This window comes from Mustela nigripes, chromosome 17, assembly GCF_022355385.1.
Source record: "Mustela nigripes isolate SB6536 chromosome 17, MUSNIG.SB6536, whole genome shotgun sequence".
NCBI classification, from domain to species: domain Eukaryota; kingdom Metazoa; phylum Chordata; class Mammalia; order Carnivora; family Mustelidae; genus Mustela; species Mustela nigripes.
Genome location: NC_081573.1, coordinates 41,301,854 through 41,327,102, shown reverse-complemented (window position 1 = coordinate 41,327,102; position 25,249 = coordinate 41,301,854). Strand labels below are relative to the sequence as shown.

Below are 25,249 nucleotides of genomic sequence, written 5' to 3'. Positions count from 1 at the left end.
CCTCTGGAGACAGGTTCTTCCTAAGCATGGGAGTGAGAGGGCCCACCAGAACAAGGCTTTCCCTTCCCTACACCCCTTGGCTCGAAGCTAAACATCTCAGACCCAATTCTTCCCTTTTCCTGTGGCTTCACCCAAAGTTCAGAAGTACCCCGTAACGCAGGAGTGCCCTTCTGGTAATAGTGACAGTGACAGGAGCCGTGGTGGAGTGAGCAGACAGACATGCCGGCAGCCCCTCCCATCTCTGCAGCTCAGCCTCCCTCCCACGGGTGTTCAGACAGGCCCCCACCCAGCTCTCCAAAGGCCTTGACCCAGCACCCCCTCAGCAGTGTACCTCTCTGCTTCACAGTTGCTGTCCCGACTGTCACCTCCCCTCAGTCCTCAACCCCCTGCCCGTCTGTCTGGGTTACAAACACCTCCCAGACACATCATCTGGCATAACAACTGGGGCTTTCCTTAGGGAACCCTCCAGATTTGACTGGACTAGGGCAAGGCAAGGAGGCACATAGGGTGCAAACTTAAGGAGGTGCCCACTCGCAGGCTCCTATAAATGCAGGGCCAGGCCTCATGCTGGCCCCAGCCCTGTTCAGACTCCTCAGCAGCCCCCAGTGGGTCCCTTTCCCCTGGTGTTTTGGATCCCATTCTGTGACTTTTCTCCCACCTCTCAGCGGCTCCTGCTCAGGGTTCCCTCCTGTTCCTCCTCCGGTCATCCTCGGCCCCCTCTTTCATGGGTACCCCCTGGGGCAGCCTCTAGACCGATCACCTTGAATTAAGATATGCCAGAGCAGCCCAACCCTCTATCTTTCTCCTGGCTAAGACCCCAACATTCCACTAATTCCTAGCACTCTCCTCCAGGGCCCTGAATGCTGCGTTCACCTTGGTCAGCTCCTGCCCAGGCTCCCCAGTCCAGGTGGAGGCCCTACCCTTGGGTCCCCTTTCCTTCCCTGTAGCCAAACCCTGTCCTTGGGCTCCACCTTCTAAACTTCTCTCATCTAGCCCACTGCTCCTCACCTCTACCATCCTGTCCCCTTTTTCCTGGCCACTGGCCACCACCTCCTCCCTGCTGCCACTCCTGCGTGCTCCTTCACAGCCCCCAGGGATCTGCCCCGGTTCTACATCTGCCTCTACCCCAGACTCTTTGTGACTCCCCATTCGCCTTGGGAGAGTCCCAGCCTCTCCCCCAGGGCCCCACCACCCCTGGTCCTTTTCAGCTCCACACTCTGGGCTCTCTCTCACCTTTAGGCTTGCACACCTGCTTCCCCTTGGCTTCAAACTTGCTGGTCCCTTCTCTCTGCTTTGGAATACTGACTGGAGTTTAATTTAGATGAGGTAGGCCTTCCCCCTCTCCTCTGTTTCCATGGCCCCCGCCCTGCCCTCTATATAACTCTCACCCACTCAATACCCATGTCCCTCCCCACATAGTCCGCTTAACTTACCACTGTCAGTTCCCCCAATGCCTAGAACAGTCTTTGATACAGCCCAGACACTCAGTGGGTATTTGTGGCATGAATAGATGAGTTTATTAATAATTGCATGGATGGATTGTCATGTAGGTGGCTTTGGTGGCCAGGTAGGGCTGAGGGAAGATACTACAGAAGCTGTAGCCAGTGTCTGCCCATGGCAGCAGGTGGCTGGAGGGAAAAGGCCATGTCATCTCCAGCAGGCTGGGTGCTGATTTTAATGGCCCGGCAGTGAGGTGCGTGCATGGCGGAGGCCTGCAGAAGAGGTAACGCCGAGAGGGCAGCCCTGCCCACCTCTAATTATTGCTTGAGTCTTTCTGGCAATGCCAGCTGCTTGCCCCAGAGAGCTCGGTCTCGTCCATCACAGTGTGAGCTTGGGGTGGGGTTGCTGGCACTGCCAGTGGGGAAGATGGGAGAGATTCCCAGGGGCCTTTGGGTCTTGGAGAGCAGAGGCAGCCTCAGGCTTGGACCATGCTCAGCTCCTGTCCTTCCTGTCCCCAGCTGAAGGGTGTCCCCTGACTTGAGGGTCCCATCAAGAATCCTCCAGGGTGGCCAAGGAGCAAGCCAGCTGAAGTGGGGGGTCCACAGCAACCCCCCCCCCAGGCAGGGAGCCTCGGATGGTTTGGTGTCTGCTGACGTGGAAGCCCTTGGGAAAATGGTGCTCTAGTGGCCGCCTGGGCAGGCGGGCAGCTCAGGCCCGGAAAGAGGCCTTCACCACGCGGCCCTTCAGTGGCTGTGGCGGCCGGAAGTTGTTCACCATGTGGATCCTCTCATCGTCCTCTGAGGTGAAAAGCAGGCTCCGGAACTTCTCCATCTTGAGAAGATGGAAGAGATACTCAGGGCAGAACGGGGGTGCTGTGGTCCTCTCTGATCCCAGACATATCATCTGGCCAATCAGCTCCACCTCTCCCTCCTTTTGCTCCTAGGTCTTGTCCCCATTCCTCCCCACTCGTTCTTTCTTTGGGATCCCGACCTCAAATATTTACCCACTAAAGGCCCCCTGAACCTGGACGCTGCCCCACCTAGCTCCAGTTCCAATTCCGTCTAGCTAAGACTTATCCACACCTGCAGGATTCAGATTCTAACACAGTTGGTAGGGGTGGTCCTAGGATCCAGGGACCTCGCCTCTCAGCCTGTGCTGAGGTCCTAATGACTTACAATCAAGTGAACTCCCGAAGTATCTAAATATGAAAACAAAAACAAACAAACAAAAAGAAAGCACGAAAGAAAAAGGAGGTTGTGGGAGGGGTCTGGGCAGCACCTGGCTGACTCATCCAGAAAGCAACCAAATCTTGATCTCAGGGTCATGAGTTCAAACCCCACGTTGGGCATTAAGCATACTTTTTTTTTTTTTTTTTTTTTTTTAAAGAATCTAAATGTCTGTTAGTAAAAGGTGGCAGCCTTGATGGTGGGACCATAAGCTATAGCTTGTTGGTTGGGAGAGTCGCACTCCCTGGGATGGGCCCTGAATGCCGTATCATTCCATCTCACCTGGTTCTCTGGGAAAACTCACCTGCCTCTCGGAGATGCTGATAGGTTCCCGCAGCACAATCCAGGTGACACTCTCACTCAATGGGGGGGTCGTCAGGGAGCCCGGGTAGGTCCAGTAGTGCCGGCTGGCAGGCAGGAGGCACTTGGGGTTGAAGCAGCTGAACTGGGCCTTTGTTCCCTGGGGCAGGGCAGGAATCAGCTTAGACCTGCCACTCGGACCAGACCAGCATCCTCCCCACTCTTTCCTGTCGGTAGGATTTAGGCTTCTCCTTGGCCCACTGATGCAAATGTGGGCCTAGGCCTGTGATACCAGAGGCCATCTCCCAGCCCGGCCCAGGCCCGGTCCACCTGTTGGCCGGTATGTAAAAGCTGTGGTTCCTTAAGCTCTCTAGTCTCTGTGTTCTGTCTCTGCTTTGTCCTTCAGCTGCCCTTAGCTTCCTGTAAGATGGCCTTTGACTAATCCTACACCCAACCGGGTGGTATGCTGGGCACTCCGTGAGGCCACTGACTCTGGTGAGGAGGAGTCATTCGCAGGGCCCTGCAGCTGCTAACCTGTAACCTTCAACTCAGCGGGGGTTTGCTGTCAGATTGGAGCAGTGGATGGGCCCACTCTCTGCTCCACCCTCTTCCTCCCTCCCACCAGGCTGCTCGGGTCAGGGCTACAGACCCCCCGGCTCACCTTAAACCGAACCATGTACAGCGCATCTGTCAGCCGATTCATGCTGGGGTGCTCGTTCCCTGTCTGTCAGGGAAAGGGTAGTGTGAGCCCAACACCCACCACGTTTGGAATGAGGCCCAGCGCCAGGCTTCCCATGCCCGTCTTGCCCCCAGTAACCACCCCTTACCTCCAAGAAGACACCGACCACAGCCAGGCCATCAGGTGCTGAGGCTGCCTCCCCAAAGGTGCTGTATTTCTTGGCGTTCCAGTGAACAAGGTGCAGCTGCGGGGACAAGGCCAGTGCTTAGCGCCTCCGAGGGGCCCTGGAAGCTCAGAGCCGGGCTTCCCTCACTCCCACTGGACTCCTGGCCCCTCTGCAAGTGGGGTAAGGCTGTTAAACCTCCCAGGCCTCTGGGAGGACCCAGAAGAACCCCAGTGGAGCCCCCAGTGGTCACAGATAGCATCCACACTGCTCTGAGCCCCACCTTTTCCTGAGCCCCCGGTGACCAAAGAGGAATCTGGCTGGGGCCCTGCCCTTAGTGAACTGTGAAATAGATAATGGCCCTCCATATAACACATCTTGGAGGAGGCAATGCCTGCAGTTGGGTCCAAAGAATGAGTAGGGGGTTATCAGATAAAACCCTCGGGAAAACTACCCCAGGTAGAGAGAATAGCATAGGCAAAAGCTTGGTGGTTTGCAGGAGCTGGGTGTGGACAGGACATTCATCACATGCCGGTCAATATGGGGAGAGGTCAGGAAAAGATGAGGTCAGGCAAAGCCACTACGTGTGGGGCCTTAAATGCCAGGCTGGTCCTTAAAGGGTTGTTAGCAAGCATGTGGTGGGACTGGACTTTTCTTCAGAAAACTCCTTCTGGACCCACAGAGCAGGCTATCAGTGGGCAGAGTTCAGGTGCAAGACCCCATGCCGGGGGCCGGTGGAAGGTGTCTCTCCGGAAACCCCTGGGTGCTCCTCCTCACCCTCTCCAGAACCCCACACAGGCATCCATCAGGTCCCTGACTCTCCTGTCCTTCCCCTAACAGTAAAGGGATTCAGGTAGAGGGCCCTTACCTCGCTGGGGAATGACTTGCCATCTACCGTGTGTTCTGAGCCCACACTGTGCTTCTTGCCCCAGTGGAAATGGAACTGCTTGAGCCGGTATGGCCCATCCAAGGGCCCCCCAGTCACCACTGCAGGAAGAAGTGGGGTGTGGAGTCATTGATGTGAGAGATGCCACGTGGCCCAGCAGGTGGTGGTGCCAGGACCAGGCCAGTGTCCAGGACACAGAGAAAGTTTTCATTTGGAAAATTCGTTGGGCTAACTACGCTTGGGGCCATGCTCACCTAGTCAGTCCCCTGGGCCCTTAGCAGGGCCATGGTGGTTGCCTGAAGGTGGCAAAGGTAGTGATAGAATACGCCAGTCCACTTGGCCATCCTCCCCTTTCCCTCCCGCTTCTGTATGGAAGCTGGGACCTTGTCTCCCAGGTCCCCATTACCACTAATAAGAGGACTCTCATGTCGGGATCCCTGACCAAGGGCTAGATTGGAAGGATTCTTTTGTTCAGTCCTTCTGGAAGCCTTTTAGAAGTCATGAGGGACAGAACCTGTTGTTATTGCTGTCTCATAATGGAGAAAAATGGCACAGAAAGGGCAAGACATTTGGCCCAGGTCACACAGCAAGGCACTGAGCTAAGATATAAGCCTTTATCTCCCTTGTAAGTCCAGAGCCCAAGCCCCTACTTGCCGGATCACACTGTCGCCCTAGAACCCTGAGCCTTCTCAGGACCTGGTATTGTCCAGAGTGCAGTTCCTAAGGGTCCACACTCTGATGACCAGACCCAGGCCATCTCCCATGGCCTCTTAGTAGGTCCCTACTTGTGCTGGTTTGGTGACTTTCTCACCCTGATACCTGGTGAGCTGGGGCCAAACACAAGGCCTCCTGAGACTGATTGAATTTCCAGGTGAAAGGGATCTGGCCGTAGAGGGAGCCCTGGGATCAGGTGACAGCCCTCGGCTCCGAGTTCCACCCTAAGGCCCCTCCAGGATGGGTGACCAGGGCAGGGCCTTGCCCCTTTGTGGGGCCTGTGAGGAAGAGGATGACAGAACAGTCCAAAGGCCCACCCTTGCTACCTGGCCTTATCTGAGAAGCAGGGTCTGTCCATAGCATTGCTGGAGGGTTAACAAAGAGAGCCTGGAAGGTGGCCATGGCAGGGGCCCAATCAAGCTGTCCCATCCTGGGGAGGCAGGAGGGGTAGGGCCTGCAGGCTGAGCTCCCTGATAGGACCTGTGAGGGCCCACGCCTCCGAGCATGCCCCACCTGGGATGCTACAGTGTGGTCTATCAGGGAGTAAACTCCCTACCTAAGCCCTTGAACATAGCACCTCTAGCCCTCTCCCAATGTCCTGACTATTGAACAAATTGTCACTCACTGTGCCCTCACCATGTATTCTGCACTCTGTTGCCATCAACCCCCATAGTGTCCTTGAGAGGAACATATTATTACCCCTGTTGGACAGATGTATGGCTGAGGCTCGGAAAAGCAGATGTCATGCCCAAAGTCACACAGCCGGTGAGTGGCAGAACCCCAGCAGTCTCACTCCCAAAGCCCACTCTCCTTCTGCTGACTCCCTGCTCCTTCGAGCCTGGGTATCCTAGTAGGAGAGGGGAGCCAGGCCTCAAAGTAAGCCACTGGATCACTGATCCAGAAGCAATGCCCCCTTGTACTCCCTCCCTGCCTCCCAACAACAGCCTTCACTAAGCTATTGAGGTTTGAATTGAATCTTCAGTGCCCTCTGAAGGCTGTTAGAAGGTATAGTCATATGAAAACTGCTCCTTTAAAAACTGTCATTTAGGGTCATCAAGAGCCCCATGTCCCTCTCCCAAGCTCTGGGTGAGAGGCTTTATTAAAAACTCAGTACCAGGAAGTGTCTCTCTTCTGAGGGTCTGCTGGATTTCTTCCCTTCTGCAACAAGAGCTATAACTGGTCCTCTTTCCCTCTTTTCCTAGCCTACCAGGGAACTCAGTGCTAAGCAACTAAGATCACTCTTCTCTGGCTTCCCTCCTCTTCTCTGCTTTTTGATTTTCTTCTTGAAACTTAAGTTCCCTTGTGTGCTTTCATTGTGGGTGGGGGGAAAGGTGGATAGGGCCAGAGTACCAATTACTTCCTTTGCAAGAAACTCTAGCAGCTTCCCTCCTTGATTCACTCCACCCCTCATAGGCCTATTCATAAGGATAAAATCTCTTCACTGAGGAGCATTTCTGAGGCTTCTGCCTAGGAATTTATTATGAAAGAACCTGAACTCTCAACCAAGGATAAACAGATGTCATAAGTTCTGCGGGCCTCTCTCTGGCCCAAGCTGATTGGAATCTTGAGGCTGTGGGTGGACTGCAGACAGGACTTTTGGAGTTGGACCAGGCTGATTTTGGCACGCCCCTGCTCATTGGGTCTCTGCTTCCCCATCTTAGAGTTGGGTTCTTGAGAGGAATAAAAGAGTTGCCTAAGACCTTAGCAAGGGACCTGGCACACAGAACACTCCAGCTTCCTTCTCTCTCTGGGCTTGGCCAGATCACACAGGGAGGAGGGTTTGGCTTTGGGCCGCACAGCAGGTCAGTGAGAGGGCCTGGACTGAAAACAAACCTAACCTAAAGCTGTAAATGGAAGAGAAGGAAGGGAATTCACATTTCTTGAGCATCTGCTGTGTGCCAGCACTACAAACATCACTTCCGTTTTTTATTTTTCCTCTCTGTGACCCAGAGAGGAAAAGAGGGTCTTACTGGGGCGCCTGGGTGACTCAGTGGGTTAAGGCCTCTGCCTTTGGCTCAGGTCATGATCCCAGGATCCTGGGATCGAGCCCCGCATCGGGCTCTCTGCTCAGCGGGGAGCCTGCTTCCCTTCCTCTCTCTCTGCCTGCCTCTCTGCCTACTTGTGATCTCTGTCAAATAAATAAATAAATAAATCTTAAAAAAAAAAAAAAAAGGAGGGTCATACTGCTCCCATTGTATGCATAAGGAGATAGAGGCTCAGCCCAAGGCTTCACAGCTAATGAGAGGTGGAGCCTCCCCTCCCCACCACAGCATCCCGCCCTTCCTGAGCCTGCCGCATGCAGGGTGAGGACCCCAGTGGGGGGTGGGGAGCAGCCTCTGGCAAGGGCCACTTACCAGTTCGGTCATCGCTGTCATTGAAGTCCACCTGGACAGAGTGGCCATTGTTGGCGATGCTGAGGGATATGCAGGCCTCATAGGAAAGCTCCAGTGGTTTCAGGCTGGGCGAGTACACAGCCTGGCTGGACACAATATTGATTGGTGACTGGCGGTCTCCCTGGGCAATGGGATACAGCTTGTGCCACTGTGAGGGGCCTGCAGGTGGGGAGAGGGCAAGGGCTCGGGCTGGCTTGGATCTCTGAGTTTGCAGGTGGAGGATGCCTGTGGGGGACAGTCTCCCCATACCCCTTCAGATGTCAGCCCCTGCTTTGGAGCTCCAGTCCCACCTCTGCCATTTCCCTCTCTGTCTCCATTTCCTTTCTGCAAAATGGCCTCACTAAAACTCTGCCCCCAGAGGTGAGAGGAGGCCCAGAGATGTAATTCATGCAAGGGAGCATGAGATAGCCACAAGCCTGGGGGGGTGTGGTTCCAGGCAGCGACTCCTCCCCAACTCCCAATACATGCTCCCATGCTCCCAGAGGGCCCCAGGCCTCTGAAGTCCCTGACCTGGTCCTCCCAGGTATCTGGCCTCTTCCCACACCTTGAGCATGTTCGTGTTGGTGTTTGTGATTATAGTAACAAGAGCTAAAGTCAACCTAGCTTTAGCTCTGTGACATGTGCTTGCCCCTCACGACCACATTGTGCAACAGAGACTAGCATGATCCCCATTTCATAGGTGAAAGAAACGAAGGCCATTCATGCACGCGTGCGTGTGCACGTGCACACACACACACACACACACACACACACACAAACTTGGGTACGGGTATAAACATACAGCTTGCGCCTGGGCAGTCCCAGTTGCCCTCCCCTCGTGTGTGCCTACAGATCTATAGAGATTTTCACGTGTGCACACATATGTGCACAGTGACCTGGGTTCGTCAGGCCCAGAGTGGCTGGACCCAGCAACATACATGTGTACATACACACCCACAGTCCTGCCAACAACACCTGACACACACATATGCACCATCACACATGAACATCCCTGTTGCAAACCCAGCTCTGCAATAAAAGACTACAGCAAAACACACACTCGTGCAAGCACGTACACACACACACACACACACACCTGCGTGCACACCCACGAGCGCCCACCACCTGCCTCCCAGAGGCTCCATCTGCAGCCGAGAGGCTCGGCATCTCCCTGGGGAACATCCTGAGATGCAACCTATTTTTAGAGCTATTGCCGGCTGGTGCTTCTCCCCGTTTTTGGCTTCTTAAGTTTTCCTCAGAAAACAGCAGCAGGTGCCGACAGAGCTGTGTCCCCAATGGATGACTCAGAATCGTGGCCCAGACCCACTGGGTTATTTTTGAAGTCCTGCGAGCATGCCGCATGCCCGCACCTCTATCCTCTGTCCTTCCCTCCCTCATTGCCCCTAGACTGAATGGCCCAGGTCCGGCTGGGTGAGGGGCAGTGGCCTGAGCAGGCAGGCCGGTGGGGCAAGCCATATAGGATACTGTATGCTCAGAGCTGGTAGGCAGGACCAACAGTCAGGGGACTCCAATTCTGGAGGAAGCACCCAGAAGCTAGTTCGGAGCCGGTACTGGAGGGAAGATGATCTTCTACGGGTACTGTCAACCTGCCCCTTCTCCGTCTCTCTCCAACTCTGCTGGTCTCTGTTGCCTTTTTGTGACTGTCTCTAGCTTTTTCACACCCAGATCTGGGGGTCTCCCCTCCAGAGTATGCTCCTGTGTCCCTGTGTTCCAGAGGGAGCCAGACACATCACAGCACCTCCCTAGCTTCCTCTGGCCCACTGCCACTTCCTAACCCAAAGATTAGCCCAGGACCCCCACCCTCCCTCAAAGAGTAACTCCCAGAAAAGGGGAGATGAGGAGTGTTCTCTCACCAGCACTTCCCTGTCTCCCCACATCCACCTGCCCTGTCTGGGGTTTCCTTCTGGCAGCGTGGATCTTGGGTCTTCATTGTTCATCTGACAGAAAGCGGGGAGCCGTTACCCCACACCCCCACCACAACTTGGTAAAAAAATAGCTCAAAAGGTAACTGACCTGCCCCAGACCACATTCAAGCCATCTGGCTCTCACCCCTGCCTCCTTCTCCCTTCCTCTGCATCCTAAGGAAACTGAGGCAGGATCTGGGAGCTATTCACCCAGACAGGAGGCTGATGTGGGCCACGCACTCCCACGCTTCACACCAGGACGTGCTCAGACACCCTCCTTGATGTAGACACCCAGACACACTCGTGCACCCCCAGCTCCCCCTTCCTCACATACCTGCCGATGAGAAAGCTCGGACACTTCCGCGGGGAAACTCTCCCGGGGACACCGCGCCCTTGTCCAGCGGAGCCTGGCTCCCGGGAGGTCCCCCGCACACACGCCGTGCGCGCTCCCCGCATAGACACCCGCGCACAGCGCTCGGCCCCGACCGTCCCCCGCTGCCCAGGGCAACCTTCGCCCCCTGTGCCTGCCGCGGGTGAGTGAGTGTCGGGGCCCAGGTCGGGACGAGCACCGCAGTCGGGCTGCGCGGAGGAGGCGGCAAGACTCACGCTCACCCGCGGGGTGGCTCGCTGGCGGCGGGGCCGGCGGGGTCGCAGCGCGGACTTTGAGCGAGGAGCGGGGGAGCAGGGGAGCCAGGGCTCGCGTCAGGCAGGTGGCCTGGGTTCTGGGGGCTGGACCAGAGGGGTGTCCCGGTCCGGTCCGGAGGGTGGAGGCTTGCGGATCCGGGAAATCCGACTGGGCTCGAGGGTAGGGGGTTAGATCCAGAGGGTCGGGGCTGGCGGGGTCTATACCTACCGTCGTTCTGGCCGTAGCCCCAGCCGTGGTGGCCGGTCATGCCGCTGCTGTCCCCGCAGCCGTGCACCTGCCTGCTCGGCTCAGTTCCGCTGGCTCTGGCTGCGGCTCCGGCCCCGCTCGCTACCTCTGAGCTGCCTCTTAAAGCTGCGGCGCGCGGGAGGAGCAGTTCCCGGGGGACCCGCCCCCCAACCCCCTGGCTGGGCTGAAGAGGCCGGCGGTGCCCCGCCCCCGCCCACCCGCAGACCAGTTGAACCCCAGAGTTGAGTCCAGGTGGAGAGTCAAGGGACCTAAAGACCTCTTCCTACTCCCCATCTCCCCTCCCCCACCCTGGCTGGACGACTCTCCCCCCTATTCACGTGTACAGGCTCCACTGTACTGCGCCGTGAACCGCCCTGGGTTCCCCACATCGCATCCCATCCCGTGAGCCGCAAATCCCATTACCCATTACCAGGGAACCTGGACTCTGGGTTCTGAGTCCTCCGGGATTGGAGAGTCCCCTCAAAACTGCAAAGTGCATTGACCATCAAGTGTCCAGGACTGGAGCTCGACACTATATGGCAGGTGCTGGACCAAGCTTTGGGTCCTTTGGGTCATCTAACTCCCTTAGCTACCCTAGACATTGTGTGGTACTCCAAGAGCCCACTTTCACAGAGACAGGGCTGAAGCCTCGAGAGGTACATGATCTGTGCAGTGTGCAAAGGATTCACGCCCAGATGGTCTCACTCTAGACATTGTGCTCTTTACCACTTCTCTTTGGTGCTGGGGGCAGGGGTCCCATGGTTATGGGTCTAGGAGAGGGGACAGGACTGGCAATCCAAACCTCTGGCCCCAAAGGGGGAATAGGGAGGAAGTAGCATCCAGTGGGCATTGAGGACAGGTGGTCAAGAGCCAAGAACCGAGTCTGAGACCCTGCCTCTCACCCTCTTCTTCTCTCTACTGCTTCCTCCTTCCCTCCAGGACTATCTGCCCATCCCTCTCCAGCTTGCTGTTTGTCCTTCCTCTCCTTTTCTCTTCATGACCTTCGGCACACCTTCTGGGAACTCAGGCCCTCCACCCTGTACTCAACCTCCCTGCCTGCCTTTGCCCAACATTTTCCCACCAATAAGCCTTGGTCCTTGCCGTGCCCTCCTTGCTGGTGAGTCCTCTGTCTTCCACCCACTGGCTTCAGGCCACCCAATCTGATTCATGTTAGGACGTGGCCTTGTGCCAAGGATAGGCCTCATCTCTGAGTAGGCCTCAGCAGGCAGTTTTGGGAAGACAAATGGGGGGGTTGATGTAAGGACAGACAGAAGATCCCACTCAGGGATCTGTACCCAACAGGAGGTAGAGGGCCATTTGACCTTGACCAGAGGAGACTTTTTCAAGCCCTGCTCTTCACTGACCTTGTGAAGGAATCTGCCATCTTGTCTGCCTGGACACCCCCCCCCCCCAAAACTCTGTGGTTATCTCAGTTTCCCTCTTCGTGGCCTCAAACCTCAGTTCCACAAGTTCGAGTTGCAGAGATTAATTGACAACTGGTTGTCTGGGTCAAGGTCAGTCAGTGACATCACAGCCCTGCCTAGATCTCTTCTCTGACCCAGGAGCTGGAAGGCGTCCTTACTTGAAATAGGACCGGCAGGTGGGGGCAGGAGGCTCCTGATAGAGATTCGGCACTATGGGGCCCTTGGAATCAGCATGTGACAGGCCCCAGGGCTAAGCCAGAACTCTCATCCCCAGACCAAGAAGACAAAAGCTTGCTCAGTCCCTTCTCCTGGAGGGAGTTGCAACACTCTCAGGTCTGGGGAGGGGGCCCAAATGTATCTCCTTCACAGAGCTACTTCTTCCTTCAGAGTGACCCAGGCCTAGTCCGTATTTATTTGTAGTATTTAATTAAAAAGTTGGAATTATGCATATAATTTTGCAACCAATTTCATCTGCACAGCAACCCTAGATGGATTTTTGCGCCCTTTTTTTTTCAAATGAGTAAAGTAAGCCTTCAGGAAATTGAGTTAGGGAACATAGCAAGTGACAGAGCAAAGATAAAAAGTCCAGTGCTGCCCAGTCCCTCATTCAACATGTTTAAAAGCATGGAGAGGGGGAGGAAGTGGATTTTAAATTTGATTGTCATTTGCATATATGCAAGACTTTCCCTGGAAGGACTTAAGCTTGGGAGAGCGTTTGCCTCCTGGAAGGAGACTGGGAGACTGGAAGGGTAGGGGAAGGTGCGGAATGGGGGTGGGAGGGACACCATTGCTTATTCCTTTGTACCTTCCGGAGGAAGCGATTACCTCTTTAACAACCACCTCTTTAACAACCAAATCCAAGTTTATCTAATTCTTTGCTTCCTGCACTCTGTCTTCAGCAATTTTCTCCGGGTTCTGGAGTGCTGGGCAGGTGAGAGGAGCCAGTGCGCTCTGCCCAGTGTTGCCCATTTCAGGTAAAGCCCTCGTTACCCCAGCAGCCCATTCAGGTCAATCTGGGAAAGCTGATAACCCCATTCAGGTGCCTCCTGTCTCAGTTATGGGCTGTCTTTAAAAATGAATTGGTTTCAGGGCACCTGGGTGGCTCAGTGAGTTAAGCCGCTGCCTTCGGCTCAGGTCATGATCTCAGGGTCCTGGGGTCGAGTCCCGCATCGGGCTCTCTGCTCAGCAGGGAGCCTGCTTCCCCCCTCTCTCTCTCTGTCTGCCTCTCCATCTACTTGTGATTTCTCTCTATCAAATAAATAAATAAAATCTTTAAGAAAAAAAAAAATGAATTGGTTTCACCGCCCAGAGGTTTACTCTTTGGTCTCACTGGCATTAGTGGCTCCTAGATGTCACTGTTTATAAGGGAGGGGGAGCAGGGAGAGGGTGTGGGTGGTAGGAGGGCCATGATGAATAGCTGGGGGAGGAGGGGAGGAGCAGCTTAAACAGCCATAACTCATTCAAGTGGCCTTGACCAGATCTCACTTCCTCTCTCAAAGGTACAATGTCTTTGCTCTACAAGGTGATGAAGGGATTGTCCCTGCCCGGCCTACCTCATGGGGATCCTGTGAGTATTGGTTGAGACAACAGATGTCCAATGCTGTTCCAACAAGTAGAGTCCTAGGTACTGTATGTGACTTTGTTGCTGTATGTTATGCACAGGGCCTACAGACCAGGCCAGAAGCCTTGTGGCCTGAAGACTCTAAAAGCAAAATTATAGCTTTTCTTTTCTTTTCTTTTTTTTTCTGTAGTCCTTTGGTTTTATTTTCTGGGATTAAAAAAAAAAAAGTAAGGCATAAATGTTTTTACATGGTCTTCTTGAAGAAACCCTTTAAAATAACTTATCAAATGGCTTTATTCATGTCTCTTGATTATCAGTATTCATCAATATTATTGTCAGCCATGATTAACTGGTTAAAATTTCAGAGCAGAATAAAGAACTTTCATGAACATTTCTCCCAAATCCCTGAGAATCACAATCATCACAGATACAAATCTACATTTTAAGGTTTTATTTCTTTGACAGAGAGATAGAGAGCACAAGTAGCAGAGCAGCAGGCAGAGGGAGGAGAAGCAGGTTTTCTGCTGAGCAGGGAGCCTAATGCGGGGCTCGATCCCAGGACCCTGGGATGCTTAACTAACTGAGCTACCTAGGTGCCCCATCACAGATACATTTTATCCCTTCATCATAAATCTCTGGAAAGTATTTTTAACCCTCTATGACACTGCTCCTTGCCTTGTTAACAATGAGTTCGCTCATTGTTAACAAGGCAAGGAGCAGTGTCATAGAGGGTTAATCCATGTAAATTGGCTTCCACTTGTAAAGAAAGTTTCTGAAAATCACAATGTAAGTCAGGGAAAAAAACACAGAAGGAGAAAAACATAGACCATTCTGCTGCAGTGGTGATCATGTGAAGCATGTAACCTTTGTCCTCAGGGTTCCAATGGAGTTTCTGTACAATATCTGTGCCAAAATTCCCACTGGATAGAAGTGATGAACAATTCAGCATGCTAAATGCACTTCCTCCACATAACTTCCTCCAGATAACCACCAGTCGTCTGATCCAGAAGACTTGTTTGCCGCCAATTTTGAGCTGCATTTGGTAGGAAAGGATAGTCTGAACGAACATGTGTAATGAGCTAATATGAAAGGTGAGCACAGCTCCACATACATGTACAGGAATAAGGCTGTTGTCTGGAAGTGTGCCACAACAGAAAGTCCAAAACAGCTCAGTAAGCCAAGTACAAGACCAGCCTCAATTAATTTGATGATATGACTCTCTTCAGGATTCAGGGCATGAACTTGCTTGTAACGAACATAAATGGTTGCAATGCACAAAACTGCAGCAGTATTTAACATTGCCCCAAACAAGCATTTTTCTGGAGCTACTGAACCAGTGTCACTGATATAAGGCAGAGCAGGGTCAGCATGGTGAAGTGTTATGGCCGTAATGTATGAAAATATGAAAGCATTAGCTGTCCAAATTACTGGGGCAGAAGGGAGGAAACTGAGACCCTGTTGAAACCACCACATCTCAAATAGGTCTTTGTTGCTTGTTTGTTTGGTTTTATCTTCCTCACTAAACCTTAGCTTCTGACAAGAGCAGGAACCAACCGTTTTGTTTACCATCATATTTCCAGCCCCTGTTTTACAAGCTTATAAGGTACTGGTCTTCAAATCTGTACAAACCTGCACCTTTCTAAATCCTGAAATCTTCTCTGCTTTCTTTGAAGATCCATGAATCAGAACTGCAGTCACAATTCTTAAATTTCACAAATATTTGAAAGCCACGGGTAATAAGATTAATTCCTTATACTGTCTCCTCCTTGCTTGGATGACCCTGCCAGGGTGGGCCGCCACATCCAAAGCTGGCCAGTGGGACTAAGACAGGGTCAGCTTTTTGTATTAAAAAAAAAAAAAAATTTCTGGGGCGCCTGGGGAGCACCCCAGAATAAAATAAATAAATAAGATAAAATATTTTTTTAAGAGTCTATTTATTTATTTGACAGACAGACATCACAAGTAGGCAGAGAGGGAGGCAGAGAGAGAGGAGGAAAGCAGGCTTCCCACTGAGCAGAGAGCTGGATTCGGGGCTCAATCCTAGGACCCTGGGATCATGACCTGAGCCAAAGGCAGAGGCTTTAACCCACTGAGCCACCCAGGCGCCTCATAAATAAAATCTTAAAACAAAAACAAAAAAACATTTCCACTCCAAGTATGTAGGTATGTGTGTGCAAACAGTGGGATAGGATGAGCCCTGACATGGCTTCCAGCATACCTGGCTGTGGGACCTGGGGCGGGTTATTTCACCTCTCTGAACCTGTCTTCTCATCTATAAAATGGGAACAGAGAGTCTAGAAGGCTAATAGGATGGTCAGGTAACATGATGTCTGTGAGACTCCTGGTGTCAAGGATGTACTCCTCAGACCCTAGAACATCTATTCTCTCCCCCTTTTACTTAACTTGTTGGACACATTTAGGACCCCAAACATTCCTTTTGCAATTACAATAGTGACACCTATTCATTGTAGAAAACTTGGAAGAATCAGAAAAACACAGAGAAGAAAATTAAAGCCACTGGCCATATGATTACCCAAGAGCCAAAAGTGTTAACATTTTAGTGGCCATCTGCCAGGCTTTTTAGATATGTATTAGTATTACTGAAAAAACAATCAGAGTCACACGTATAGCTTTGTGATGGTTTTTTTCAACCAATGCCCTATGGTAAGCATTTCCCTGCTCAGCCAGCCTTGGAGAACTTGACACTTAATAACTGCACAATGCTCTAATGTATAGATAATAACCAGTTTTCACTATTGTAAATAGCACTACAGTGAACATTCTTATTTATACATCTGTGCGGGTTGTCTGATGATTTCCTTGGGACAAACTGCTGAATGCCAAAACCGATGATACACATATTGCCAGTAAGGCATTTGAAAATGAGCAAGTACGGTGGAAGCAGTTTCCAAAATTTATTCTTTCATTCAATACATGTTTATTGAAGCCTTACTAGTGCCACATTCTGAGCCAGGCTTGGGTGATAAAACTGTGAACATTACAGAGCCACACCTGCCTCAGGGGAGGGGTGAGCGAGAAAGACAAGAAATTGGCCAAAGAGCACCAGAATGAGAAGGGCAAAGATAGGCAAGGACAAGAAGGGAGAGATTGTGGTGGAGGCCAGGGAGGGTGTCCTGGGTGTGACTCATTCTTTATGGCTGATTTCCCACATATTGTATGCTCTTTCAGGGCAGAGCTAGCCCCAAACTGCCAGGGAGCCCAAGGATTTAGTCTGCCCCAGCCAAGACCAGCCAGGATGGGTAAAATAATAGATCTGACTGGGGTCTGGCCAGATCTGCTGGGGTATTTATTTCTAATCCTTGTACCACTTTTTAATAGCTGTGAGGCCTTGGAATTGTACTCACCTCTCCAAGCCTCTGCTCTCTTGTCTATGAAATGGGGTGAGCAACATATCTATTGCATTGGTGAGCCCAAAATGAGATGGTGCATGGCAAGGCTGGAAGGTAATAAGTGCTCAGTAAGTGGGGGTCCTACTGTGGTTGTGGGGCTCATTTTTCCCACTTGTGTTGTTCAGTGGGGGGCTAGGCTAGGTCAGTGGGTGTTTTTTATTGTTTTCAGATTTTTTTTTTTATTGGACGGAGAGTTAGAGTACTTGTTGGCTGCATGCACAAGCAGGGGAGATGGCAGAGGGAGGGGGGAAAAAAGAGGGAGAAGCAGAAGCAGGATCTCTGCTGATCAGGGACCCCGTTGCGTGGTTCAATCTCAGGACTCCGGGGTCATGACCTGAGCCAAAGACAGATGCTTAACTGACTGAGCCACCCAGGAGCCCTTAGATCAGTGGTTATTAAACTTGAGTGTGCATCAGAGTCACCTGGAGGTAAGCCCTGACCCAATGTGACTGGGTGTCTTTTTTGGTGACCCAATGTCTTTTTGAGGAGAGATCCAGACAGAGACATGAGAGACAAGTACCAGGGGCCAGTGGAAGGAGAGACTGAAGTGTGGGGAGCTGTAAGCCAAGCATTACCAGCCAAACACCAGGAACTAGAAAGGCCAAGAAGGATTCTTCCCTTCAGGCTGCAGAAGGAACAAACATACTGCCCACACTTTGATTCAGACTTTGAGCTTTACTGCGAGACAATACATTTCTGTCAGGTTTTTTTTTTTTTTTTTATATAAGAATTTTTTTTTTCTCACAGATTTTATTTTTAAGTAATCTATGCACCCAATGTGGGGCTCGAACTCACAAGCCTGAGATCAAGAGTCACATGCTCTACCGACTGAGCCAGCCAGATGCCCCTATGAATCTACAGCTTTCAGCCACCCAGTTTGTGGTACTTTGTTATAACACCTCTAGGAAACTAATGCTGCGTGGTATCTTTTTACAGATACCACCAACACAAACCCTTGTCAAATTCATACAATTCTGCATGGGCATTATGACGTCCCCCAGCAAATTTGGGGATGTTTCCTTTCATGCAGTCCATGACTGCACAGAGCATGAGAAGCCAAGCTGTGGACTCTCACCTGTTGTCTTTTGACCTTCTCACATTCCCTGGGTGTATTTTATTATCCCTTATATTTCACCTGTCCAACTGGAGAAGGAAATCTGACAGCATAAGCACATGACATGCTGGGAGAACCTCATGCCTTTGTTTCCCATCAGTTGTATTCTATGGGTATTGGGTAGGGACCAGGGAAGTCCTAAGAGGGTGTACCCCACCCTGATCCTGGGGACATCACCCAGGAGAATCATATCCATCACTTTACCGCATCATTACCATCAAACTGTCCCTCCTCCCATTCTCATCCCAGGGTTCATTGGGACAGGGATCTGTGCTCATTTTCATCATATTTCAGGCAATTATTAACCCGAAGGTGCCTTTAGGGTCTGGGAAATAGAAGGGAAAGAACCCTCATCTCCCTTCCTGCTGCTCTTCTGACTTCTAGTCTCCTCTCCCCCTTTCTTTTGGGGTAAATCTCTTCCTTGGCACCCATCCCCACAAGGCAGCCCTCTTCTTCTTGAAAAGTGGCTTTTTACAGAAAATAGAGCACTTTACGTTTTTCTGGCTTTTATATTAAAGGGCCTCACAACCTCGCCCCTGCTGTCTCTCAAGCCTCCCCTGACCATGTCCTACCCTTCACCTAACACCCCACCACATCAGACTTCCTTTAGAGCCTCCATCCTACCCTGCCTTCTCTGCCTCCCAGGAACGACACCTGCTGTTCTTTCTGCCTGAGACATGCTTCCTTGCCCACACCATGTGAAACATTCTTGGAGAGGGAAGAAGGGGAGTGGGTAGAGTTCCTCTGCACAGCCTTCAGGACCCCAGCTTAAGGGTTAGGGTTAGGGTTAGGGCCATATTGTACTTACTTACTGTCCCTCTCCCTTCTGGAGGCTATGAACTTCTCAAGAACAGGGCCGCGGATTTATTTGTCTTTGTATCTGCAGCTGGGAGCAGCTAACTTTGTGGTTTGAAACAAGACCTTGCGTGGGCTTATTGCATGAGAGGATGGAAGAAATGAGTGAACAGTAATGACCATAATAATGAAAGTTATTATCCACACAGGATTTTTTGTGAACCTGGCTCTGTGTGTATTCAAAACCTCATTTAAGGCTAACAGAAGCCGATGATGGAGACCCATTTATCCCCACTGCACAGATGAACAAACAGAGGATTTAAGAGGTAAAGAGCAGATTTCATAAAGAGTAAGTGGTTAAAAACCAATCTGCCCGATTCCAGAGCCCGAGTGCCCTACCTACGATTACCGCACCTACAAAGTCACCGACTGGCCGACTAGCCGGGACGCAGCCAGAGGGAAAGACCCGCCTCAGTCCGGGTTCCGGCTGTGGGCTGTGGTCGTGTACTCGCGGGCGGGCTGGGGACGCGTGCGCAGTGAGGTGGTGGCGCCCCCTGCGGGCGGCGCGCTGGAGGCAGAGACGGCGAAGGGGGTGCTCAGTGCGCCTGCGTGCTGGTGGAGGTGGTGGCGGTACTCGGCAGGGGCTCGGCTGTTCGCGCTGCGGGTGCGGCCATGGCGCAACCGGGGAAGCTGCTCAAGGAGCAGAAGTACGACCGGCAGCTGAGGTGAGCCGGGGCTCACCGAGTCGGGCGGGCCGGCCAGCGGGCTCCTCTGCGTCCCAGCCGGGCCTAAGCGAGCGGGCGGCGCGGTCGGGCCTCTTCCAGGCCTCCCGCTGGGCCGGGCCGCGCAGTCTTGGGCTTGGGGAGCCGACTCTCGGGGCTCCCCGGCCTGGGGCCCTGGGGTGTCCCTTGAGGGTTGGAACTCCCCTTCTCCGAGGGGTGCGCCCGCCCGCCACGCGGTGTGCAGTTCGAGGTTCGCGGTCCCAGCGTCGGCCGGGTGACCGGGGCGGCAGCCGGCCCCGCCTCGCTGTGCGCTCACTCCTCATTTAGCAGAATCGGGGGATCGGGTGTACCCGATCCCGGTCGCCCAGAGCAGCGCCGAGTGTTAGGGATTGTCCTGAGCCAGCGCTGTCCAATAGGAATATAATGCCAGTCTTGAGTGTGAGCCGCATATGTAATTACACATTCTCTAGTAGCTACCTTAAAAAGAAAAAAGAAACAGGTGAAATTAATTTTAATACAGTTTCTTTAACCCAGTATATCCAAAATATTAACACTTAATATAAACATTTTAACACTTAATATAAAATTTAAAAATTAGAATAAAATAAATTTATTAGGGATTTTTAAATCTCTTTTTTTCATACCGTCTTCGAAATCTCGCATTTTACATACTTGGAGGCACGTCCCAGTTCCCACTAGCGGGCCACATTTTTGGAGCTCAGTAGCCAAATGTGGTTGATGGCTACCTTAGTGGACACTGCAGGTCTAAGCCATCAGACAGGTCCTTGGCTAATTCCTCTCCCTTGCCATTTCTCCTTACACTCCCCATCCCGTATTTATTGAGCATCTACTATGTGTTAAGGTAGTGGAATTAACACAAAGGCTTGGCCCCATCCTTTTTCAAGCACCCCCCCCCCAAGCTGGGAGAAATTACAGTATGTCCCTATATGTCCCCTGGAACTCTCATATACACCTACAGCCTTGTTCTGTGTTAGGGGCTTTAGGCACTTAATTTTGAGAGCAGCATTGAAGGCAGACATTCTCTTGGTTTTTGGAGTTTCTTGGAGAAACTTAGATAACTTGTCCAAAGTGTCCCATGTGTTTGAGCCCCGATGTAAACATAGGCCCTTGTGGCTCTTTCAGAGCCTGTTCTCAGTCACAGCACTCTCCTCCTAAGCTTCTGGGAAAGGAAGCAAGGTGACAGAGCCCTTGTAACCAGCTTCTGTTCTTTTGTAAATTCTTAGCATTGCTTGTGTTTTGAATTCAGATATAACTATACAAGACAGAGCTGAGAAGATATTTTAGCTTACTTAGTAACTGGACAAAAGAGAATTTTTGCTGAGTCCCATCCAGTTAAGGACCAAATCTTACTTTTTATGGTGAGAATTGCTTATCGGTTTTGGAGTGTCATAGGGAGGCAGCTACAAGTAAAGTGGTACAGCCAGGCAGCAGTCAGCCAGGCCGTGCTCTCCAGACTTAAGCCAGCAAGGGAGCAACGAGGATTGATTTCTTGTCTGGCCTCTTTCTTGAAACATGTAACCTAGACATGCACCAATACTCTCTCTAGGCTCAATATCTGAGTACCCAAGCATCCATCAACCATATCTGTCAGTGTCTTCTGTGTGCCCTACTTTCATAGAAAAAAAACAGATGTTTCCCATCTGTTTGGTTCTTCTAGGTTATTCCTCCATTCACTTTGCAGCTGTTCACTGATCACTAACTCTGGACAAGGCAGTGTGCCAGGCATTTGGGGCTCCAGTGGCCCATGCAGGGAGTTATGTGGGCCCTCATGGAGTTTAGAGTGGAATGGAGAGATGGATGTTCCTCGAATAAAAAAAAACAAATGAAGTAGTTACCGTTGTGAAATGCTCTGGAGGACATACTGGCTAAACAATAACAGGGCATCTGTTTTAGATTAGGTGACAGGGAAAGCACAGTAAAGCCTGTCAGTCCTCCAGACTGTGGCATTTTTCTGGTGACTTTCAGACTTCCCATACTGACAAGGAAGAATAATAGGCTTTCTGGGTGAAGGTAACCAGGCTGGGCCAGATGCCATGATACATGTGTGATCATGCACCTTGCCCTGTTAATGATATGCCAGTGCGAATATATGTAACATATATTTCTGATCTTTATTATATCTTTGTGTTTGATAATGTATACATTTATTAATCATGATATTAAAATAACATTGGGTGTTGTATTTTAAAGCACTCCTGTGGAAGTCACTGTGAGGCTTTTCAGATGATGGTAATTCGGTTTTCTCACTCTTGGAGATGTCACAGTGATAAGTTCTACGTCAAGATCTTAAATATACTGGCTCTATGTAATTTAAGGAGAAATGAAATAGAGGAATAGGTTTTAAGTCTAACGCAGTTATTTAATGTTAGTGTATCTAATATATCTGTACTGTAAGTTATCTTGAAAAGAGTAATGGGCAAGGAGCTGGAAGACCCAAGTTTTTAGTACTGATTTGACCCCCTTCTAATCATGCAAGGCATCATGCTGAGTCTTAGGTTACTCAGCTGTATAATCCCCATAACACCTCTGCTCTTCCTGTCTCACATGTTTTACTATGGTGATCACATCAGTCATTCTGTCCAAGAACACTCTGAAGGTCTAAGATCACCGTCCAAATAAGAAAGTTGTATTTGTGTGGAAGTTTTAGAAATGTTGAATTTTTGTCTTGCTTTGTAGGTTGTGGGGTGATCATGGGCAAGAGGCTTTAGAATCTGCGCACGTTTGCCTAATAAATGCAACAGCCACAGGAACTGAAATTCTTAAAAACTTGGTACTACCAGGTAATGTAGTTTTGTGGTAGTCAATTTACTCTATATGGTTTTGAATTAGAAGCTATGTGTTCTTGACTGACTCTGTTTTGTCTTCTAGGTATTGGTTCATTTACAGTTATTGATGGAAATCAGGTCAGCGGAGAAGATGCAGGAAATAAGTATGTTCTGTTCTTTTCAAACACATGTGTGTTAGGAAGGGCAGTGCACTGCCACAGGAGGCTAAGGCCTAAATCCCAACTTCACTTCCTCAGTGAAGGTGACTTGACTCTCAGGTGGAAATAATCCCTGTGTTTAGGATTATGGTGAAGATGAAGTAAGTCAACATAGGTAAAGGGCTAGCATAATGTCCGGCAGATAGACCGTTAATAAAAGGTACCTGCCGTTACTGTCTTCATCGTTGTTATTAGTGCAAAGGAGTAATCCTTATTCCTTGATTTGTGAAATCTAGATAATTCCTAAGTCCTTGCATTGATCCCTAGGAGTTAGTACATAATTTGAAATTATTGTGTTACTGAAAAAAATTATATTTTTGGATTATAAGAATAAAAAAATTACCTTTTATTTGTGTTTCTTCTGAGCTTAGTCCATATATATCTCTGTATACTCCACTGTCTCTGTAAAAATGCTGTGGGGCTTTTTTTTTTTTTTTAAGTTTTTTTTTATTTGACACAGAGAGATCACAAGTAGGCAGAGAGGCAGCAGAGAGAGGAGGGGAAGCAGGCTCCCTGCTGAGCAGAGAGCCCGATGTGGGGCTCGATCCCAGGACCTGGGATCATGACCTGAGCTGAAGGCAGAGGCTTTAACCCCCAGAGCCACCCAGGCGCCCCTGAAAGTGCTGTTTTAAAGATGGTCTGCATATTATTTTTTAAAGATGATCATAATACAGACTTCCAAAGCATTGCAAGATTTGGATTTCAGGCTCTTTTCAGGACTCGGAGGGTGGAATCTCTCTTATTTTTTAGTATATGACAACAGTGAGTACATACAAGAAAAGTCAGAATTAGTTCATATTGAACTCTGATATCTTTTCTTTGGGTGGTAGTGTTTCTGCAACAGCATCCTTTTATTGGTATCTTTAAAGAAAAAGTCCTGTTATCTTTGCTTACTTGGTTGGTTAGGGCAGTGTGTGATGAGAATTAAAGTTTCTTTTTCTTATGGAGCCACTGATTTTATGCTACAAAATGATACCCAGTCTGAGATCTGGGCCTTGAGACATGACAAGGGTATGCGTGGGAAGAAACCTGAATAAGTCTGTTTTAGTTAACCTGCAAAAGCAAGCAGTTCAATATAGCACATCCCGAGTATGGTCTGTGGAATACTGGCTCTAGGGAATGTTAATAGCTGCTAATTGGGCAAATGGGTTTCATGGTCAAATGAGTTTGGGAAATGGGTCAAATGAAGTTAAACATTTCTCTAATATAAGACCTTAATATCATGTGTTATATTTATTATTAATTTCTAAGGGGGAATTATAACATGTGGTGTTTGCCAAACTTAGTAAAGCCAGGGAACTTTTATTCTCTCAGAGCATCTTATAAAATTTATACTCCGTGGCATACACTTTGGGAATATTGATTTATTAGCCTGGTCTTTGATTACAAGTTTCATCCTGTTATCTTCCTCCAGGAAGACTGTTAAAATCTAGAATCAAAATATAGTTAGTGTTCTATTATGAATGAAATATACTTGGTGTTACAAATAACCTTCTCTCTGTAGTCAAAGAAGCCCTTAATTTTTAAAATTCTGTTCTAGCTTTTTCCTTCAAAGAAGCAGCATCGGCAAGGTAAACCACCTGTTTCTTATAGAATATAGTTGTGTTTGAGTATCTAATCGTGCCATATGTTTTGATTGCTTGAAAAGTTTTGACTTTGAAAGAGCTTATTATTTCTCTGAGAAGAAAGTTAAATTAGCTTTTTTTTTTTAAATCTTGCAAATCTTTATATGCTTAGTAGTTTAAGAACTTAAAAGTACTATCTTTGTTTTTATGCTATATCCTGTATTAAAGCTACAACTTGGGATTAACATAAAGTGTAAATGTTTAGAGGATGGAATATTCTGGTTTACAAAATTTCTAAGACTTAGCAGCATATCTTTTGTTTTTGTACATTCCATATTAATCTTCTTATGAAGCCATAATAGTCAACTTAATATAATGTTCTGAACAGAAATGATTATTTCTTTGACCTGTCTTATATAGGATTATAAATGTGGAGGTTGTAGTGAGTCTAAACTTGGTCCAGAATATCTCTACCTGCTACCCAAGGTTGTCTGGTCATTTGCGTACTCAGGAATGTTGGGTACAAATAATACAGTCGTTTAAGTAATATTTAAAATAATATTGTGGTTGAGCCTTAGTTTAAATACTATGAAGAGCAGAATTGTCATATCTATGTATGAAATTTGGGTAATTTTATAATATGTTTGCTTGATCTGTAAGTTGAGGGGTTACATTTTACCCAGATTTTTTCTAATTCAAGTCAAATGCTTTTTTTTTAAGAACCGAGCTCAAGCTGCCATGGAATTCTTACAAGAATTAAATAACGATGTCTCTGGGAGTTTTGTGGAAGAGGTAAGTATATGTCCAAAAGCTTATTAAGTCTGACTAGATGGAGGAGGGACAGAAGTGTAGTCCCCATGTAGGATTATTGGATATAAATACAAATCAGGGGTTTAAAAAATTTTTCCTTGCTTTCCCACAGAATAGTTATAAAGTCAGTTTAAAGATGTTTGATTTTTGTTTTGAGGGCAATAGATCATATGTATATGCATTATTATTTTTCTTTTTTTTTTTAAGATTTTATTTATTTATTTGACAGTGATCACAAGTAGGCAGAGAGGCAGGCAGAGAGAGAGGG

At 49.5% G+C, this 25,249-nt stretch overlaps 3 protein-coding genes and 1 long non-coding RNA gene across 5 annotated transcripts in view; 2 read left to right on the top strand and 2 right to left on the bottom strand.

Moving 5' to 3' along the window:
* Positions 1-1,491: 1,491 nt before the first annotated feature.
* CA7 (carbonic anhydrase 7) lies at positions 1,492-10,742 on the bottom strand. 2 transcript variants are annotated; one of them, XM_059383970.1, is made up of 7 exons: positions 10,559-10,742; positions 7,763-7,960; positions 4,677-4,795; positions 3,794-3,889; positions 3,628-3,690; positions 2,971-3,126; positions 1,492-2,271 (listed from the first exon to the last, which is right to left on the bottom strand). In XM_059383970.1, the coding sequence occupies exons 1-7, from the start codon at positions 10,596-10,598 to the stop codon at positions 2,149-2,151; spliced, it is 795 nt and encodes a 264-aa protein (XP_059239953.1). In that variant the 5' UTR covers positions 10,599-10,742; the 3' UTR covers positions 1,492-2,148. The 2 variants fall into 2 exon arrangements, with proteins under 2 accessions (XP_059239953.1, XP_059239952.1); XM_059383969.1 differs by lacking the exon at positions 10,559-10,742 and adding an exon at positions 10,040-10,232 and having other exon boundaries at positions 7,763-7,887.
* On the top strand, positions 10,160-19,198 carry LOC132006197 (uncharacterized). Its single transcript, XR_009401002.1, has 5 exons — positions 10,160-10,238; positions 11,516-11,693; positions 12,900-12,974; positions 13,500-13,567; positions 19,090-19,198. It is a non-coding gene; the product is annotated as an uncharacterized LOC132006197 (long non-coding RNA).
* On the bottom strand, positions 14,241-15,071 carry LOC132005794 (DNA damage-regulated autophagy modulator protein 2-like). Its single transcript, XM_059383327.1, is given in 2 exon segments — positions 14,241-14,680; positions 14,683-15,071. Coding segments are annotated over 2 exon segments (792 nt in total). The 5' UTR covers positions 15,035-15,071.
* A 266-nt stretch (positions 19,199-19,464) lies between the features above and the next one.
* NAE1 (NEDD8 activating enzyme E1 subunit 1) overlaps positions 19,465-25,249 on the top strand; it is a 28,933-nt gene continuing 23,148 nt past the window's right edge. Inside the window, exons 1-5 of the mRNA XM_059383767.1 lie at positions 19,465-19,605; positions 22,300-22,403; positions 22,492-22,552; positions 24,147-24,177; positions 24,892-24,963. Of these exons, the coding sequence (XP_059239750.1) occupies positions 19,553-19,605; positions 22,300-22,403; positions 22,492-22,552; positions 24,147-24,177; positions 24,892-24,963 (321 nt within the window). The 5' untranslated portion in view covers positions 19,465-19,552. The remainder of the gene's footprint in view (positions 19,606-22,299; positions 22,404-22,491; positions 22,553-24,146; positions 24,178-24,891; positions 24,964-25,249) is intronic.